The sequence below is a fragment of the Takifugu flavidus genome, chromosome 10 (assembly GCF_003711565.1).
Source record: "Takifugu flavidus isolate HTHZ2018 chromosome 10, ASM371156v2, whole genome shotgun sequence".
NCBI lineage: Eukaryota > Metazoa > Chordata > Actinopteri > Tetraodontiformes > Tetraodontidae > Takifugu > Takifugu flavidus.
In genome coordinates, this window is record NC_079529.1 from 8,521,090 (window position 1) to 8,542,732 (window position 21,643).

Genomic DNA, 21,643 nt, shown 5'->3' on the forward strand with positions numbered 1-21,643 from the left:
CGCCACAGACCAAACAGAGTAATGTGTAGCTCAGGGTTTGTTATCAGCTGTAAGGTCGAGAAGTTTGCAGTTTTTAGTTTTAATGGAACTCTGTGAAAACGGAGGGACTGACGGCCCGCCGTGCGAGGATGGCCAATGTCGCCCAGTCGGATCATCTGAAGAGCCAATTAGAATGATGAGACGCAGGTTGTAAAGCTGGTCAGAGTTACTACGAATCACGAAGGTTTGAAATTCCTGCGAGGTAAAAAGGAAAACTGGAGAACCAATTATCATAACAAGAGCACTTCTTCAAGAAAGCCATGAAAATAATGACAAAGAGGCATTCCGTGGCTTTATTCCACATGATTTGCTTGGTTGGCTGAGGTCAAGATGTTCAAAAACAGCACTTATAACCTCAGGCGTTATTGTTAATTCATAATAAAAGAGAGAGAGAGGGAGAGAGGGAGAGAGAAAGATGCAAAGCAAAGCAGTGGTTTTAAGATGTTTCCTTGAACATGCATTTGAATCCAGTCCAATGCGCTTTTGCACAGTACGGTGTGCATGTCTGAATTCGCAAACCAATCCTCCCTCCAGGTTAGAGAGCTGCATTGGCCTCTCAAAGAGCCCAAGGCCAAGCATTCAGAGAGCGGGCGAGCGGCGTATTAGACACATATGGTGCCGAAACAGATTTATGAAATAAGCTGTCATCAAATAATCAAATCATTCATGTTTCAGGGAGCAATAACGGAGGTATGTGAGCAGGGACATCCAGGACCTTTCCTACTGAGCCTTCTGAGTGAGTGTGTCTGTGTGTGCGTGTGTGTGCGCCCGCGCCTGCGTGTGGACACAAAGCTCAGTACGACACTGAAAAACACACAAACCGGAGAAAATTACCAGACAAATTACTCTGTTAATGATGCAGATTGGCTGGTTTGCATCAGAATTAGATCAGTTTCCAATAACGCTGATGAGACAGTCTGTCTCTGTCCTATTTCTTTGGAATACATGTAATTTTAGTGGCACATAGACTCCGTATTCCTGCTGTTCGGCCATATGAAATCAGTTGGTTATGTTCCACCAGAGTTTCTTGTCGACTTACTTCTTTCTCCCAATATGCATATTCTTCCCATCTTCTTCATGGAATAGAATTTTGCATCATGCTCTATAGATAAACTCTGCATTAATGCTAACTTGCATTAGCCTACTGCTAGTTTAGCAGCCATGCCTTTATGCAGCCTGAATGCTTCGAAATACCGACTGTGTCTGTTTTCTGGGGCAAAAGACATTTTACAAGCCTTCATCTTTCTTCAAGTCAGATGCAGTTCAACACTTTTCTTTGTGATAAGACAGGCGCTGATCAATTCCCACTGATCCAGATAGGCACTTAAATTAATTACATAGAGCTTTAGCCAAGCAGTGGCCGGATATGATGCACACTATGCAAGCACTAGAAAAGACAAGCCGACGCTTCCTGTGCCCTGTCTGCACTCATCGCATCAACGTCGGCAGATCGCAGAGCCGACCGGGAAAAACAAGCCGGCGCGGAGGGAAAGGGGGGAAACAGCACGCACCACTCCGCCCACCAAACCCCAGGCTCTGCTTTTTTAAACCCGCGCCTTGCGCTCGCCTGCTGCCCCCCCCCCCCCACCCTCCGACTCATCCACCCTCCGCCTGCAACCCTAGGCCATGAGTCCAGGCTGTGCGTGACAGCTCACAACATCCCCTGCCACAAATGTCTTCCCAAAGCATCCACTCTCGTGACCCTATCAGCAGCTGAAGAACCTCCCCACTATCCCCTGATGGAGTGTGCGCCTCACTTTTTGCAAACGTGTCAACAATTTCTGGCTGGCTGGCCAGGCACGGCGGCCTGGCAATGTCTGCGCTGCGCGTCTCCACGTGCGCCCGCACTTGCTTACATTTATGTTTGAATATATTTATGTCTTTTTTTTCCCCCTGTCATTTTCATATAAGACAGGGGGAAAAAAAGGTTCATGTCATTCTTCCACAACTTAATCAGGAGCTACACACAGGAGGGCTGCTGCAGCATGGACCTCCCTGATCATGTTAATGAGGTCCCCTGGCTGTGCAGTCATTGAAGTATAATTGACTTGTTCGTCTCTTATCTGCCTAATAGACACTCTGACCCAGAGCACGTTTATTTCGCTATGAGATATGTCAAGAAGGATTGGAAGTTTCCTCAGTGTGCCCATTAAAACTGAAGGCATGCCACCCTGTCTTCAGCCAGTAAGGGCCGCCATTGGTTCCCTGCCTCATTATGCAGATGCCAAATGTAAATAAATGATGTGCAGCTCACTGCTGCCTGCGCCGCTCTTGGCCCCTACTCTTCCCAAACTGTGGTCTCCTGTAAGGAGGACATGAAGGAGGGACAAAGGGAGGGACTAGACAACATCCAGGGAACACCATGATGATACACTTCTCTGGAGTATGTAAATAATGTATAGGTAGCAATTATCCAGAGACGTGTCTTGAAAACCTGGTGAAGCGCGTTGATGTTGTTACAGCCACGTATGTCTCCTGGCTTTCAGGGCCCATCAGAATCAAACCGCGGCCGTGTAAACGTGGAGGAACCGAGAGGCAGCACACACTCACTTGTGGACGTGAAGGCAAACATCTGTGCACATCACCCCTGTGCGTCCACCACATCTGTCCGCGCAGCATCTGAACAGTTGCTAACCCCACTTCTCTTTACAAGTTCATCACACTAAACTTTTATTTGAAGGATTTTTCATGCGTACAAAGGAGGAGCCATCAAGTTATGATTATAATTTTATTCAATTTTGTATTGTGTCAAGGATTCTGAACTGTTTCTTGTTTGAAAGGTAATTTCTAACAGCTCTAAAGGTTTGAGAGAGCATCTATGAAATTAATTAATTAAACAGAGGACTCATTAATACAGTTCAAATAATTGCTTTTTTTTAAAAGACCAAAGGTTAAATCAAAGTCAGAAAAGAGACAAACTCGGATGAATGTTATAATTTTTTTTGGGATCAGCCTATGCCACCTTTGCTTGAATGCTATTTTAGATGCTGCGCAATTTGATATATCACCATATTGTATGCTTATATAGAATCTGAAATCACCCCAAAAAAAATCAGTAACGAACCTTTATGTGATTCTGGTCTACAATAAGGGCACGGCTGTCTACCTCCCTTTATATTTGTGAGGCCAGTGCAGATCTTTTTGTCATTTCCCCTTATTTAGCGCGCTCTAATGAGATGACTGGGGCTGCCTTGTGTGCCCCCTGAAATGTTTTATTTTCTGATCAGCTCCTGTGTGATCGCGGCACTGGCTGTGCCTCCATTTGGAGACATCATTATAGTAATTACCACAAGCTCTAGTAGTTGCAGGCAAATAATTCTGCTAGGTTCTTTCTTTAACCCCCCCCTTTTTTTCTGCAGCTCCACAGATGAGGGGAAATTACATTTTTCACCAAGCCTCTCTGTTGTCTGTATTGTGACAGCGGTCATACTTCATCACATAGCCCCTCTCTCGGCTACAAATACGCCACAATCGGAGTAATGGTGAAAAAAAGAGAGGGGAAAAGCTTCAGAGCAGAGGAAACGGTTTATTTACTGCACAGTCCTGCAGCACCTTTAGCTTGTGAATAGAAAAATTGTACAACTACCTTTTATTTCCAGTCAACAGAGAAGTGGTTCAAAGATCAGTGTTAAATGAATGACTCTTGATTGAGGGATTAATTAATCTTTTACAGCAATGACGTTCTTGACTGAATCTATCAGCATGAAATCAAACTCCCTTAGTGACTCTGATAATGTGTGCTTCAAGCAACCACTCAATGACCTTTTAACTTCACTAATGTTCTCCCGATAATTAAAATATAGCATACAGACCTGCACAGAACATATACTGTAGGTGAAGCACTTTAGAATCTTCTGCCTGAACACAGCAGCATTCACAAAGACTGAGTAAATATATTCATTTTACCATAGGTTTGCTGGCACCCATTCAACCATCAGTAACCGGTGTCCCTTAAACCAAATAATCCTTTAATTATTTAGCATGCATAACATGTCCTACCTCTCTCTTTAAAATTATTTATGGAAAACGCTTTTTGTCAATGCACTAAAGTTTACTCGAGCACCAGCTTGTATGCAATGCGGATGAAGAGCCATTGTCATTTTATTCAAACCGGTGCTCTAATTCACATCAGAGTAATGAAGAGAGATGCAATTAATGCAAAATAGATAAAGAAGAACTGGTGAAGAGAAAGATGTAAAGAAAACCGTAAATAATAGTGGGGCAAAATGGCTGAAGAACACAATGCAGGTCTGAATATCAGCACCCCCCACTTCACTCCCGCTTGCTTGATGTGTAGCGCATAAAATATACAAATTGGGACTCCAGACGGTCAGGATGAGAGTTTGTTTGTTAAACCTGACTGTAATTTTGGAGTGCATGCTGGGGGGAAAAATCCACTCTGTAATTAGGTATTCAAGCCAAGGCCGGGCTGGTCACTGTCTATAGCTTCTGTTCTAATTAGCACAAATTGAACAATTTGTTTCTCCTTTCAAACCTCCAATCATCCCCCATTTAAACATCAATTTATATTCAGAGGACTGACGGCAAGTGACACAGACCTTCACAGGCACATCAGAATTATAGCACTGGAGACTTAAAGGTACTTCTAATCTGGAGTTTCCTTAAAAAGTTCATTCTTTAGTATATTTTCCTATATAAAAAATGAATGCACTGCACACAGATGTGATCATCAGTGTGGACCCTTTAGTCCAGTGTTGATATCTTCATATTAACCTTAAAACACATATATTTACTATTAGGATGAGGATCTAGTACGTGGTAATGGGGAATCAACATAGCATCAGTGTTCCATACAACTAGTTTTGGTTAACTGCTGCTTTTTTCGAATCGGGCCGGCTGGGTGAGGGACCCTATCCAAGTGGTGACTGAACAAGAAGCAGCAATGGGTGGCAAAGAGTGTACTGTATATAAAAGCACTTAGAATAAAGAGTGATTAAGGGTACCGGTTAGCAGCTAAATACAAATGCAGTAAATTCTAATTATTAATGTAAAAAAAAAAAAGATATTGCTTCACTGATTAAATCAGCTTGAAATGTGGTGAGGTTTTAACACAGAGACGTCTGAGACATTGACCTCTGACCTTCATTTGCTCACCATAGTGTTGCCACTGGTGTTAGCGTGGTGTGTTCACCGCTGCCAAACCCTCGATCCAAAGAGCGTGTTTGTTTCTTTTTGTGCGTCTATGTGAGGGTGTTTACATTTGTGTATGAATGGATTATGACTGGGGGGGTGCACGTGTCCTTCGGTGTATGTGTGCATGTTTGTGCCTGTGTGTGAGTGGCAGCGCGTGTTGAACATGTGCTGGCGTTCTCAGAGGAACAGCGGGGCTCTAATAAGGACTAGTCCTAGATGGCAGCTGGTAAACTCTGTCCTCAGAAAAGGTGTCCTTTATTCCTGCACAAAGGAATGCAAATTAGTCCCAATGCTGAGTGGACACTGAGAACAGATCCACATGGCACACACTCACTTTATTCTGAAATACGCAATGAGCGTTCCACTATGATGCAACTTCCTAAAAGAAAAACAAGCACAAATAACAAGGCCCTCCCTTAGTGTGTGTGTGTGTGTGTGTGTGTGTGTGTGTGTGTGGGTGGGTGGGTGTGTGTGTGTTTGGTCACGGCTGGGATGTGTAGCTAGTATCACAATCACTAGCGCGATCTTTTAAAAGGCTTTGTACTGATCTAAACACTTCTGTGGGTTTGTTTCTTAAAAGAACTCTCACACTCTTCCACAGCAGCAGTGGCAGGATGGTAGATAACTCAGTGAACTTAATGAGAAAACAATGAAGTTGCTACCACTTAAATGCAACAAAGGTGGTGTATTCCCCTTTAATCAATTACTATGTACCAGAGAGAAGCACCGGGTTCTTTTGGCTGATACAAAAATGGGTACCCAGTGGTCCAAGCAAGAAGAGAATTTCAGTAATTTAGATCTCCAGCAAAGAGATATCAGTTTCAGGGTGTTAGGGAACAATAAAGGAAGCCTGTGATTGGGATTGGGAGCATGGTGCTGTATAGAAAATGATTTTGGTACCCTGAGAAGAGCGTGAATAGATACCCTGTCAGAAGCAGCAGTGAATATGATCCAATCTGAGGATAGTCATACATCAAAGGGGGCCAGCTGTTTCCTCAAACCAAAGGGCCTGGAGGAGAAGAAGAAGTGGGGCTGAAAAGGAAGATTGAAATGACACGTCGGATCTCCAGGAGTGTCACTTTGTGTAATAGGTGAGTGGTGGGTATTCATCTGCTGAGAAAGGGAGAGTAGGAGAATACTCTATGTGGACTTCAATGAGACTTCAGTAATTACTTATTACTGCACATATGGATAAGATGGCGGATGAGAGGACTTGAGGCGTGAACGGCTCTTCCTACATCTGAAAACTACCTCCAGGGTGACTTCAAGAACATCCCTCTAATGCTCCAAGACAAAAGTCTCATTACAGGTAATTATGGACCGCCTATCCCCACCCTCCCACCGCAACCGCAACCACCACCACCACCTCGCCTTTTTTTCCTTGCTGAAAACCCTCCGCCTCACCCTCACCACTTTTATCCTCTCATTCAACAGGAGGAGCAGCCTGGGAGAGGGACCAGGGCCTAGGGAGGGGGGTAGGGGATGAGGCTATTACCTGGGAGCAGACAGTGATCGTGGCCGCTGACGCTTTACTGCACTTCCATTCATGTGGAGTGGCTCACTTGTGGGCAGCAATTACCAACCAAATGATCCAAACTGAGCTCTGTGATGAAGTGGCTGGGCTGAGTGAATATAGCTGCACCGTGCTTCTATGCTTGTGTGCCCAACATTGGCCTATATGCTGTGAAACAGCATGGAGCTGCAGCAGGCGTTGGGTATGTGTTGAAGCTTTCTCAGGAAGAGACTCGCACGTTGTGCCGTGTAACTGCTGTTATGGTCGATCCATAATCAGTAATAATCTTGAGACCGGTCTTTTTGCACCCTCAGCTGCTTTATTTTGGGTGTAGATTTTGAGGTAGCAACCAAAAAAGAATGACGTGAAAACACGCACATGGATCCAACCCTGGCATTTGCGTGGATGCCCCGCTGCCCTCGCATCCGCCAGTGTGGGGCTGGTGCAACAGGCAGGCCTGTCATCCACAGATCAGAGGCAACAATGCTGCCTTCCTCAGGCTGCCTTTGAATATGTCACTGTGGGAACAGCATAATCAACCCCGTGTCACCACCAGCTGCTCCGTCCAGGCCGCATTGGAATAAAGAAGAGGCGGGCGAGACAAGTGGCCTAGAATTGTCTTATCTCACTGAAGCAAGGATGATATTGTTGTGGGTTATTTGGCCCACTAACAACAGCGTGCTCCATCTGAGTCCCCTGAGGTTCACAACTTAAGGTAGAGACTGATGTGGAAAGCCATTAAAATCCTCTCTGTGTTCAGGTGCAATCTTTCAACGTCTGATTCCAAGTTTCCTCAACTTATTTTGTCCTTTACTTTTTTTTATGTCCATCTTTTATCAATAGTTGCAGTTATCACAGCAACACTTTAACAAGGTGTCCTTGGACCATGAAGAGGATTAAATGGGAGCACTAATTAATAAGATTGTGATGACCATCTTTTTGTCCTTCATTCATTTTTTCAGATTTGAGACAGAGATTGATGATACATCCCATGAAAAATTAAGCACGATATGAAAAGAGGGCTTTTAATTTGCAGCTTACCCACTGACAAACGCAGACCTTGATCATTTTGAGGCAAATCTTGGACTCAAAAAATGTATTGAAGCTACCTTTGGATAAATATTGGGGGCTGGGGTGAAATCTCCCACCATCATTTCCCATAGGAAGGAAATTGCATTAAATATAGGTTGCGTGGTGCATATAACGGTCCCTATTCAGTCTGTCTGAAGTGGCCTCTCTCACTAGCCAACATCCCCTCTCATCTTCAATACTTGTGAATTATACAAAATGATGTGTTCGCCATTGGTTTTTATCAGTGCACTGTAGTTGCTAGTAATCCCATTATAACATGTCTTTTAGTACAATAGTCAGATATGGCACAAATAAAGGAAGCCTTTCTTTGCTTTGTCAAAGGTAGCCTGTCTTTCAAATTACTTCTTCAGAAGTTAAAAGGCCCACTGCCTAATCAGTCTATTATACCAGACTAATAGATGACCAGTAATTGCAACTAATAACTTATTACTCATCTACAAAAATATTCTAATAGCTTGTATTTAGAAGCCATGGACATAGTATGAAGGTGGGGGTTCTATTCACAAGGCAGACAGGCAACTACACAAAGAAATATTCCCTCAAAGGAAGCTGAGAAAGCAACCTGTAGCATGTTTTTTTTCTTCTCTTAGCTGGATTAATATCTAACCTTATTCATGTGGATGTGAAACCACAGCTTCATCTTCGGAGCTGTCTAGCAGCAGGGCTTTGTTTGGTGCCCAGGCCCCTTTTTGAAAGCCAGACAGAACAAGAGAATTATAGATAATGTCCTCTCTCCGCTCCCCCTGCTAGCTTCAGGCCCCAGGCGCAGGGCTCCATTGGGACCAAAGACATGGACTCACTATACACGATTTGAGCCACAGCAGCCATTATAGGCTCAACAGGGCTCACAGGTGGAAATACAGTCAGTCACAGCCAGGAATCAAGGAATTACTTACATGACATTGTAAGAAGGGCTGAGGGTACAGTGCATGTTGCTGACAGTTGTGCTGTAATATCAAACTAACAGCTAGCGTCCAGCATAACAGTGACTTAGTAAACATGGACTTGTGCAATTTTGTAACAAAACAGGGTGCATCTACAACATATAGTTTCCATTCTATTTGCAATATGAGAAGGGGCTGCCTTGAGAAAACACTCAACTCTTTCAATCGCATCAGTTTCCGATGTATGAGCAGTTTCGGAATAATTAAATTCTTTCTCCGGACAACAGTGACCAACACTGCATTGCGTTAAGTTTTCCAACACAACTGTGACACATCTACTGTCACAGAACATGTCTGTGTGTGAAAGATGCATGTGAAATACTTTCACCTGTAGTTACACTTTAGAGGAAGCGCCGTCGACAGATATGTTTATTGACTGCGGTGAGCCGAGGACTGAATGGACGAAGCACAATAGAGGTAGTTAAAGGGGCAGGACACACAAAAACCCATTGGGAGTATACAGCCCCTGCTGATCAATGACCTCATCCAGAGTCAGTTTGTCTTTCAGAGGCGGCGACACCAAAGAGCAGCGAGGCCTTTTCAGCCTCGCAGATAACAAACCAACACCAGACACCCAATAAAGGGACTTCCACTTCATTTAAAAGCAATTAATATTCTTGGCCGGCTGGCATGATCCCTTTGGTGTGGCAGGTCTGTACACGCCCCCTGCACTGTAATGGAGTTGACTGGTTAACTCTGAGTCTGTGGCCACGGTGTTGGCTGCCTGGGTGAGAGCACTGATGCACAGTGTGGGACACAGTGTTTAGTTCACTCTGAATGGACCTGTCTCACACACCAGTGCACCCCAATAGAGCCTCTTCTTCATCTCTTTCTCTATGCATGTCTTGCTCTTTCCACGTCTCCCTCTCTGTGTCTTTGCCATCCTTTTTCTCTCCTCCACGTTCTCTCAGGAGCCATCTAAGCTTTTGTTTCCTTTTTTCCTCCCTTTCTCTCTTTTATTTAAACTTCTCTTCTTAGGTTTGTATGCATTGCCCCTCAAAGGGAGCAAGGGTTTAAATACTAAAGTCTTTGTGACATTTGGTAATGATTGCCCCTGGAGGATGTGAAAGGCAACCTGCAAGGGAAACGATCTTTTTTTAAAACCACACAGACAAACTTTACCATACATTATGTTTATTGATTGGATTCATGCAAAACTACTGTGTGTGTTACACTGTGTGAGAACGGACTTGCATAGAAGCGTCCAGTTTAAACACCAGTTTGTCAGCGTAGATGAACTCTGTTAACTCTACCTTCTACCAGGCGAAGCCCTAAATCCTGGAGGTGAGGCCTATCTGTCATTTGGTTGAGTATCCATCGCTGGATGTTCAGAGAAGCCTGGATGTTTGATTAGATTCATTCTGGTAAAAGGGGTTAGATTTTCAACTATCTCTCAAGACTGGTGATTTCTTATGGCTCTTAGTAGCTAAACCTGCAGTGCCTTTTTTGTAGCCCCAAGCAAAGGTTACCAGAGGTAAGAAGTGTCTCTGAAGGCATGTGGTTGACCATAAAGAAATCCTTCCTCAGAAACACCTGCACAGATTTCCATATACCAACATTAACGTACATGCGACCTTTTTCTTAGCATAGGAACAAGTTTCCAATACTGGCCTGCACCATTTCAGCGGAGTGATGTCCTGCTGACTCCTCCCTCTTTTCAAATAAAAGTCTTCCTGCTGATAGAAAACCTCCCACCAAGTCTCCACGCTCCCGTCTTGTATTTGTGTGACTCCCGAGGCTAGCATGGAGGGACCTTGTGCCAGCTGATGGTGTTCGCATGTTGCAAGGACACCAGTTTACCGACGACCTTGGTCATTTCGCTGTAAAGGACCTTGTCCAGTAAATTAGTGGAAATGACTAGTGCATTAGCTGCTGCAGCTGTTGATCGTTTAGTAGGCTGGGGGGGATGAAAAAATCAATCAACTGCATTTAACATCTGTATTAACAGACTGATCAAAAATAAGAATTTTCCAGCAAAGGGTCCAGTGATCTCCATCGCCCTCAGTTCTGAGATGATCTTTCTTGTGCTCACTGATGACAGAGAATAAGAAACCTTGTAGTCACAACTGAACACCCAGGACAACACTGATAAGTTGGCTGTTGCTCCCTCATAGACTAATGTAAGCAGCCGGTCGATGGGAGCTTGTAGAGGCCTGTGGGCTTCGGTTAAATCCAACTTTTAACCTGCCTGTTAGTCGATGAGAGCCAGCCCTGCCACTTTTACTACATCACACATCTCATCTCCTCTGTCTCCAGAAGGTACGCTGGATTCGTTTTTACAGCTTTATGCATTGACATGAACAAATAACTCACAGAGCTGGGCTGGCGAGCGTGTAACTTGACTTGCTTGTGGACCGGACTGCTGTATGTGAGGAACCAAAACAATCAGGCATTACAGTTTTCAGCAAGCTGCTTAAATGAAAGTCCGCCCTCATTATTCATGACATCAAACAAGGCTGGGACCCAGAGCGGGCTCATTTGCAGCTGAATGCGGGGGGCAGTGGAGACAGCGGCCTGTTTAGCATGTGTTTGGCTAACGGAGTTGGTGAGGGATGGAGGACGAGAGGGCACCAGTGGACCGCAGCTGGTGTGCCACAGTCTCAACCTTCTACCTGCTGCTATCAATTCTGACAGACCGGGCCAGGACCAGGGACTAATAATCTGTCACTGACTGAAATCATGAAAGTGGACTGTACCTACGCACACATTCTTTGACATGTGTCTGATTCCTTATCCATCTGAACCAAACATGTCACATGGTTAGTGTGTCTTTTCCCCACTTCCACCGGTCTGCTCACTTGTTTGTCTAGATTTGTGACCAGGAATAAAACCAGTTCTCCCTTTCCTTGTAGGCAGTCCAGTGACGAGCTGTCCATCGTTCTGATTACAACTTAGGCTCTCATTTTGTGTGTATGCATGTCACCTTGTGTTAGATTGTCTCTTGACATCCCGCTCTCCTTCCATGCCTTTAGTGTGTGTGTTGTCCTCAGCAGCTCCGTGGAACCAGCTGTGTGTATCTGCTGTACCTGGTTAACCTGCTCCAGGAGAGCAGGCTGCCAGCAGAAGCCCCATCACTTCACATCACCCCTGTCAGTCTCACATCCTTGCCAGGAGGACTGCTTGTCTGCCTTAAAAACACACCGGGTGCACAGCTGGGTTATCTGCGACTGAAGTTTGCGTGTTTTGTGTACATGAGCGGCCATTTGTTCAATTTCTGCAAAGCTTTGTCTGACCAGTCGAGTTTATCGAACGTACCTGCCTCCATCGCCTGGAATACCTGCTCCAGGAGAGCAGGCTGCCAGAAGGACAATGGTGGCACTAAATCAGCTCTGACAGACTAAAACAGCTTTAGAAGCTGAAACAAATTCTGTCAGGTTTTTGTTGGGTTTTGAAACATCAGTCTAGCTTTGCATTCTAAAAAGTGTTTTTTGTCTTTCAGTTTGTGGACAAAAGGTGGGTTGTCCTTGAAATAACACTCTACTGTAATTGTATTGGTATTGTAATGTATATTTTGATAGATAAGTCACACCATGTGTTTAAATCCCATTTAATGAAATTATACTTTTGTGAAGATATGAGGCTCCAGCAACTAAATCCTCCTATCACTTCTATTCTATAAAATTGTTGGGTACTTGTATGATAACAAATTAAGGAAAATATTGTGACACGGTCATGGTTAAATATATGGGGATGATACAATGGCTGGTTTTAGTGGCAGATATTTTTGACGTTTTAAAAAATTCTCAGGCCTCAAATCTGCATTTAGGGTTGAGTTCTTCAGCGAGTCTTTCATAGCGCTTCTACACGGGAATCTAGAGCCGTCTTTAAACATGAGAAAGTTGTGGAACTGTGTGGAACTTGTGTGTGACCGACAACATGGTTGGGTTCATATTTTCAGGCTGTTTTGAAGGGCATCACGACTGCAAACTTCAGATTTTAACTAACTTTGAGCAAACTAACATGAAATGCTCAGTCTCTCTAGAATCCTTTTTTGTCTGTGTGTTTGTTCAGTTTTCATGTTGGAAATTGCGTTTTATTCAGGACTTCAATCCCCCAGCAAAGATTTCAATGAAACAGCTATTTTCCCATAATATTCAATGCCGATGACCTTTCCAGTGAACGCAACAAACAACACAAGTGTTTCAAAACTTGAAATAATCTTTATAACCCTACCCTGAATTTCATCATCTCACATGTTTTATGTGCTTTTACTTACTTCCTGAAACCAACCAAGGATCCGGGCATCACACTTGGAAAGACATGAGGGTAGAGGTCTGTACACTGGTTCGTTTCCCAATGTTCCGCTGAGAACTTTCTCAGTCTCCTCTTCATTATTCCAGTGCTGCCGCTAATAAACGGCACTAATTGATTGAAAACGCTGGTGTGAGGGAATGATTGAGCAGGGTGTCCCAGTGTGAGAGAGTATAGGGGGAGGCCGGCCACAAATAGTGACTGTATTGGGTCCAGGCTAATGTGGGGGATAACAGGGGAGGCAGCAGGGAGTAGAAGGTATCAGACACATAAAGAAGGGCAACACTGACTCTCTGGAGCTACGCTCCTGCTGAGAGTGAAATCACTTCACAGCTAATTACAATAATTCCCGAGGGTTGAATCATGGTTTGCATTTATGGCCAATGGTCATGACAATACATGTTTAGCATACATTGGAAAAAGAAAGATTGCGTGAATGTATCACACTGACCCTTTTCTTCTTTTGACAGCAAATGCACCATGTTGCTTTAAGATGCAAGAACTGTGTGTCTCCATATTTAAAAATCTTTGCGAATTAATGAGCTTGTCTATTGAAATAAGAGGGTGACATCTGGGAAGGTCTTATAGGTTGCTAATGCGTGGCATCATCGTTCATTCCCGGGTGGTTTAAAGTTTTTGACCGCAAGTTGACCAAGATAAGAAATAAAAAGCTCCATTGGTGCTTTTTTTTGCCGTCTTTCTTTGCCGTCACATCTACTTTGCTCATACTCAGCCTCAATATCCTTTTCATCCTGAATGTTTGAAGACTACAATATCTTTGCACTTCTCCACTTCGAGCAGTTAACATAGAAGGAAAAAATGTCCCTAAACCTCTGCTTAGATGTCTAAATCAGGGTGATCACCTAAATGAAGTACTGTCATAAAAGACTTGACATAAAAGAGGCTGTGTGAGTGTGTGTGTGTGAGAGAGGCTGTGGGAGTGTGTGTGTGGGTGTGTGGTGTGTGTGTGGTGGTGTGTGTGGTGTGGTGTGTGTGTGTGTGTGTGTGTGTGTGTGTGTTTGTGTGTGATTGTGTCTTTTCTTGTCTGTCCTCATTTTGGTTTACACCTGAAGCATTAATATGTCCAACATCAACCTTCTGAACGACAATGTGGCTTCATCCCTTAATGTTTATGATGCATTTTCTTCATCAATAAGTTAAGGCTCATCAATGTCACAGATCCACACATTGTATGTTTTTAAAGACGTAACTGTATTCTGTCTGAACAATTGAGCTGAATCCTTTTCAGGGTTGAGAAAATGTTCATAATTTGTATTAAAACATATAGGATGCGTGCAACTGTACGGCCCCTTTTCTAATCTGATAAAGTCACAAATGAATTTCCTGGACTCTCCTGTGCACCAGGCAAAGGGGTTTATATGCAGCTGTTGTATTTTACCAGCTTTCTGAAATGTGAATGATGAAGGTCCTGACCTATTTTGGTCAGATTGACTGCTTTATCATAAAAAGTATACATTGTTAATACAGAAAAAATGTAATAATGCAATAAGTTAATTTTATTACTAATACATTCATGTTAAAAGCTTCTGTAAACACAATGGTGTGAAGTGTCAGTGTGCGTATGTGTGTGGGGTGTGGGGAGTTTGACTCCTGGCATAAGTAATTAGAACTTGAAGGACCATAGACAGTCTCAGTACCAGAAGACTTAATGCAGCAGCAGAAATGAAACTATCCAAAATGCATTCAGTGGTCACACATCCAAGGTCACACATCTTACATTAAGCATCTTTATGCTGTCTAAATAAAACGTTGTGGTCAGCGATGGCCAGGTGAATGTATTGAATTACCTTTAGCTGTCAATGAGACTTTTTTCTATTTTCCACACTGCCTGACACAATTATGGCAATTCTATGAAAAATGCATTTACTAATGTGGGGTTAAAATGTCACATATTTACACGGAGTCAGTATCATGCAGAATGGCCTACGTGAAATGCAAGGATATCTGTATAGAAAGGGCCTGAAGAACTACATTTCTATGGGGTTCAGATTTATTGTGATTATATTGAGTCACAAGTCTGAAAGTGGTTCAAATAATGATGGAACCAACCGGATGAAGCGTATTTGTTTATTTATATCGACCATTATTATAAACGTCTAGTTTGGAAGGATGGATGGAAAATTAAATGTCAGCACTAAAAGACACAGTCCCTTCTAAAACATTAACAATTTGAGCTAATCTTTTTAGAAATATGTAGTTTGGTGCTTGTAAAAAATGTCTACATTATTTTTCTGCTCTGTCTGTTTTTTAAAAAAAACATTTCATACATTTGTTAATTATTCTAAAAGATTCTCACTTTATTATCCCAGTTGCATTTCTAATTAAAGTTGTAATTAGCACAGCCATAACAAAATATAAATTGTGTGAATAACTATAAACGCAATCATCTCACACCATTATTTATTTTTCTCACGTCATAACGATATTTTTCTATAAAGAAATTGTTAATATTTCACTTTTCCACAAGGGTTAAAAATGGGAAATTATTGTTATTTGTCTGAGTTTAAACAACAAAAAAGAATCATTATGACTAAGCATTTGTTCATATAAAAACAGAACATCTGATAAAGTATCTTACACCGTTTGTGATATTTTAAATTTAATTTATTTTAATTTTTTAAAAACATCAAATTACCGGACATGAGGGGAATATTGTGCAGGTAAACAATGTCACTTAAAAACAAACGTAATACAACACTTCTCCACTGGAATGTAAAATATCATACTTTACAAGTCTTTACATAGACTATAACTGCAATCAATACAATTTTCTTTCTCTAAATAGCTCCTTCAATAAATTATACGCTGCTCTCGGCTTGGAACCGGAGAACAAGTGCAAACTTGACGCGTTATTCAGAAATCTGACGTCCCCGCGTAATGATCAAAGTTCGTTAATGATGGCCGGTGGGAATGTAATTCGTTGAAATAAAATGCCTCTTGTTGGTCTAAAGTGCAACTGACAGCTTGAAGGGTATGAAGCCGTAGTGACTTTATTAGATATAAAATAAGGAAGCTGTTCTTTATCTCGTCGTTCCCAAATATTGCGTGGTTGAATGGAATTCTGCTCATACTCAGCCTTGGAAATTTTAAGACGACTGAAAATGGCTGCAAATTGCTGTTGTGTTTTGTAAAGCTTATGTGATTCCATTCTTGAACTGTCACTTGTTCAACTGTGGTTGAGATGACACGTTTGGTCGTTTTCGTCAAAAGAATGTGGGGGAAGAATTAAAATACCCCCCTTTCTCTGAACCAAACGGTCTTGATAAGTTAAATGAATGATTTTTTTTAACCAACAGAAAAGAACATTGGTTATAAAGCAACATTTCCATCAGTTTTAAAATGTGAAAAGATTAAACACGTGACTAAATAGTTGCGTGTGGAGAGCTGAAAGTAAATGAGGAGAAAGTCTGTGGACGTGAACGCATCTCAGTCATTGTTTTTGCTCGACTCCTGGTCGCTCTGGTCGTCGGTGAAGCACACGTCCACGTCGCTTTCGTTGTCGCTCTTGTGTTCCGCGTCCTCGAACAAGGCGCCCGGTTTGTCGTCCAGTTTCTTGAACGTCTGCCCGGGGTGTCTGGACTTTACGTGCCTCTCGAGGTCCCGCCTCCGCACCAGCACCTTGCCGCAGAAATCGCACCTGTACGGCGTGTTGCCCTCCGCGTGGAGCCGGATGTGCTTGTTCAGGTTGCTCGGGTCGCCGAACGGCCTGAAGCACACTTTGCACTTCAGTGGCTTGTAACCTGTGTGAGTCCTCATGTGGATTTTCAGACCGTATTTTCTGGAGTACAGCTTCCCACAGTAAAGACATAGGTGTCCCTTTTTGGGTTTCCCGGACGCCGGGTTGCTTGTGGTCCCGGCTGGCATCGAGTCCAACCTCGTCCGGTTTTTCTCCGCTGCAATTTCAGACAGCTGTTGCGTGTGCATAGCGATCTCACGGTCGATGTTGGTGATGGCGCCTATATCTTGGCTTAGTGATGGGGCAGCAAAGTAGGACATGGACTCCGGGTACTTGAGGAGGTTGCTGAAGTGGAATTTTAGCGGGTAATATGGGGAGCTGTACAGAAGTTCACCGTTATAGACAGTGAAGGGCATCAGAGGGATGTTACAGTCTCCTCCATAAGTCTTGACGCCGTCGAAGTGAGGGAGGGAGAACCTCTCAAAGTGGAGGCCGGGGTGCATTTGTGGGTAACGGGACGGTGATAAACCGGGGTGCATTCGACTTTCTACGTGCTTAAAAGCTGAGGTCTCCTCCACGTGGGGCAACAGGGGGAAACCCCGGATGGCGTTGGTGCACGGCACCATGGGAGATGTGGAATCCATAATTGGAGGTGCGCACTTGGCAGGTGGGTTCCCGCTTCCGTTCAGGGCCTCGCTGACGTTGCGCAGGGGTTTCATGTTGTCGATGAGCTTGCTGAAACCCAGGCCGCCCAGCTTGCCGTTCGCGTCCTCTCTGGGGGGATCGGTGCCCGGGACTTTGGAGAGCCCGGTCGGTTTGAAGGCAGAGCGCACCCCTGGATGAAACCCCATGCTGCTCAGCACCGAAGACGTAGCACCGAGCCCGAGAATGTGTCCTTGGTTTCTGGCTGAGGTGACGCTCATGTCGAGCGCCCTGTCCTGCTCCTCCAAGCTACTTTTCTTTGACGATGCCGCTTTGTTTGCAAATGGCGAAGAGGACACCGCCCGTCTGCCAGATTCTGAAACGGAAGAGGTCCGCGGGGAGGTAGAGGTGTTGGGGATATCCCCTGACTTTGGGGACCTGCTGAATGTCTCCGTGCCTCTGGCCTGCTCGTTGTTCACAAAACCCCGCCCGTTGCTCAGTGCACAGTGGAAGTGGACGTGGGCTTTGAGCGTATTGGGATATTTGAATATTCTCCAGCAGTACCAGCAGATGTATCGCTCCTCGCCTGTGGACGCAAAAAGTCATTATTGATCAGATGGATAGTCTAAACAACAGAACATTCAGGACAAAGGTCATATAGTCACAACTTAAAAAAAAAAAAAAGATTTAATCATGGCGCTCTGCGTAAAAGACAGAATTGTGCGAAGTCTCTGAGTCTCTCATCCCCTGATAGCACTGCGGCCACTCTCGGGGAGAATAGTGAAAATAAATTGTCACAGCACAAGAAACAAATTGGCTCATTTTCTTGAAAACACACGGACTTCGCCATCAATCGGCCCTTTCAAACCGTATTCACAATATTACGCTGCACATGAGAGTAACATTCTGGCCCAATGGATGTGATCCAGGATCTGGTGCCAAATGGTGCTAAACGCAGGGGGGCATCTCAATGGCTCCCCCCAGACAAGTACCGCGGGATTAATATAGATGTAATGATTTTGTAATCCTCATAAGGGTCATTGTTTATGAACGCCCTCAAAAGAGCAAACGCCCTGCCCAATCTGGCGCTCCCAACCTCATGCATTCACTCCGAGACTTCCCCTGCCTGCGCTCTTTCCCGTGGAAGTGACAGCAGCTGTTGCTTGAAATCGCAAGTCTCCAGAAACAATGGCTGCGGCCCATCTGTTGACGCCTCATAATGGAAGCGCGCGTATGTCCAGGAGCGCACACGGTGTGTTTGGCCGGAGAATCGGGGCAATATACACCCCACATAAAAGTTGGTATTCATTAGGCCACAATACCTTGACGCACCCACCTAATTTACCGTAAAACACTTGTTTTTCGATTTATTTACTCTCGAAAGCATGAATATTAATGACCCGATGACATTTGTTAACCTCTGTCTCGCAACTGAATCGGGATGCTCCGCTTCCAGGGACGCAGACACACGTCACTTTCTGCTTTAAATTGCTTTAATTCACTCGTTTTGTGAGGAGGTTTTAATTACTTTATCACACGTTTTCCCTCACAAATCGGATAATATAGCTCATCTTTTAATATGTGGTTGGTTAAATGGGACGCCCAGAACGATCCGTGATTAGTTATCTATCTTTGTTAACCGGATTAGATGTTAAACAGTTTATAGGGGAGATTAGGAGGTAATCCGCGTTAATTAATTCCAGACGAAACACACAGATTAAATGTCCATATAGACGAAAAGAATAAATGGAGAAAACACCAAATATGATTACTTTAATTGTGGACCGTTATCGATTTTTTTGTTTGTTTCTTCTATTTCTATTACTTGTGAATTATTCCTATTTAAAATTGCAATTGAGAAATCAAAGCCCACAGTTATCAACTTTGGTTCGTTTTTCATTCGTTTTTGTTTCCTTTTAATTACTTGACGGAGGGACGTGACGTCAAAACGACTGACATAAAAACAGATAAATAAACAACACGGGCCTCCGGTAATTCTAATTGATCTCCATCCTCATACGATGAAGAACAAACATCACCGATATTGGCAATCACTAACTCGTCTAATTGGCCTACTGTGGATGCAGCACAAGTATTATTATTATTATTATTATTATTATTATTATTATTATTATTATTATTATTATTATTATTATTATTACCTTTCTCATCGTGCGTCGGGGTGGCTGTGGTCGGGATGTCGTACCATTGGGCCAAAGCGCTGGAGTACCAGACCGTGAGCTCCTCTCCAGCAGGGATTTCTCTCATCACACGGTAAAAAATCTTCAAGTAAAAAAAAGAGGCAAAAGTCTGGCGACGTGTCCAAACCAGGGAGAGAAAATGAGCTCTGAAAAATGAGTGGCCGAAATTACCTGTCCACCAGGTAGGTCCGACACCGCCTCCAGGTTCTGTTCTTGACTGTTCCTGGCGGCGCGAATGAGTCCAATCCAGTCCGGGACGGGACTGCCTGCCTCGTCCACGAACTCGCCCCTAACTAAATGGATCTAAAAGGAAAAAAGAGAGGTCACACAAAACGGAATTAGATTTAATCGAAATGAGTTTAAACGATATTTACATGCTAAACTTTAGACCATTAATATCATTTACCCAGTTCACAATCCCATTTCTTGGCTCTTTTCCAGCAACATTTTCCTTCATAAATGCTTTATTAGCGAGATTTGCGGCTGCTGCTGTCACGCCTGAGCCAAAAACGCGGCTAATGCGTCTTTATCCGCTCTGCTGATAATTTACTAAAGAGAATGACACACGGGCCTAATTGAGTTGATATGGGAAACGAATTTGAGGAGTGTCAGAGCGTTTCTAAACTGTTCAAGGACATTAAAGATCGAAGCGCGACATTTGACACAGAGATTGCACCTGATGATCGCCGGCAGCCCCGGGGCCACGCATTTAGACGCATCAATCACGGCGGCTGACAGCTTCAACAATAACAGGGTGCAGTTATAGATGCGTTCAGGGCCGCAGATAGTCGATTCATGTCCGTGTAAATGCAGAGCGCTTTAGCTTTTTTATTCGCCGCTAATGTTTATTAATTATGAATAAATTAAGTTTCAAATTTTTGTCTTATGATGTTTGAGAGGGTAAGAGCAGTGGAGAATTCTTCATAACATTGCGTATCATAAAATGAGCAACATTTCTTTGATTTTAATTCATATTTACTATTAAACTGTACAACATTTTTCCTATAGCCCCAAGGCTGGAGGCCCCATCTTCACTGGCAGCTTTCTGTGGCCGGATTAGATTAAAATTAAACGACTCATCGGAGTAACAGGCCCTGCAGGCTGTGAAATGTGAGGCGGCTGAGGGCATGAAGTCCCACACAGCGGCCCCGGCTGCCCATTAGGCCGGTTAAGTAGAAGCACAGACTGACAAGTCGGCCACTAATGGAGCTCAATTATTTCAGAGTTGACAGGCCAAACCAATTAATAACTAAAGGTTCCGATATAGTTTGACAGTGCAGATTAAATCCATTCCTTTTGCTGTATTATATTTACTCAGCTATTGTTTTAAAATATAGTAACAGGACTGTAAGTCATTTTATCCAATAAAGATGACAGCAAAATATTCAAAATAAAGGGTAGAATAGTTTTCAAAAAGTCACTCGCCGTTTGTTTGTTTTTAATTTATCAGGCCGAATTATCTTTAACTTGTGACAGCCATGCGCATTTAATTTGTCCATAAAGTCAAATCATTTCCTTGAATAAAATTAGTGAAAACTGTTGCAGTCCTACCTTTTTCTTGGGTCCAGCCTCCTTTCGATCCGACAAGTACTTCCCGAGTTTGAAGATCCCCGGTACGGGTCCTATCCGGAGTCCGGCCGGGATGCTGCAGTCCGTGTACACGCTGATCGTGGTGGACGCCCGGGTGGCTTGCATGGCGTGGGGTGAGATCAGAACCATGAAGGCTGATGAGGATCGAGTGGGAGTGTGCGGGGAGGAGGAAGAGGAGAAGGAGGAAGAAGAGAGACAGAGGACCGGCCAATACACGCCCTCAAACTGACGCTGTGGCGTTTTGCTCTCCGGCTTATCTAGTGATGCTGCGAGCAAGGTAGCCCCCCTCTGCTCCCCCCACACCCCACCCTCTCTCTGCAGATTAGGGTGCCAGTGTGTGTTGGAAGGGAGGGGGGGGGGGGGGCAGAGGTGATGCTGTGCTGTAAGGTGGCTCAGGGGTAGGAGGGGAGGGGAGCGGTCCGGAGTTCGCAGCGAACAGTGTGAGTGTGAGAGAGTTGGTCTCTCTCAGCAGCTGTGCGGAGAGGGGAAACGGGCCGGTCTGGTCACATGGAGACTTTCC

At 43.9% G+C, this 21,643-nt stretch overlaps 1 protein-coding gene across 1 annotated transcript; it reads right to left on the reverse strand.

Moving 5' to 3' along the window:
* Positions 1-15,397: 15,397 nt before the first annotated feature.
* Positions 15,398-21,431, reverse strand: prdm13 (PR domain containing 13). The gene is made up of 4 exons (XM_057046272.1): positions 21,085-21,431; positions 19,705-19,836; positions 19,495-19,615; positions 15,398-17,918 (listed from the first exon to the last, which is right to left on the reverse strand). The coding sequence occupies exons 1-4, from the start codon at positions 21,250-21,252 to the stop codon at positions 16,441-16,443; spliced, it is 1,899 nt and encodes a 632-aa protein (XP_056902252.1). The 5' UTR covers positions 21,253-21,431; the 3' UTR covers positions 15,398-16,440.
* Positions 21,432-21,643: the final 212 nt, after the last annotated feature.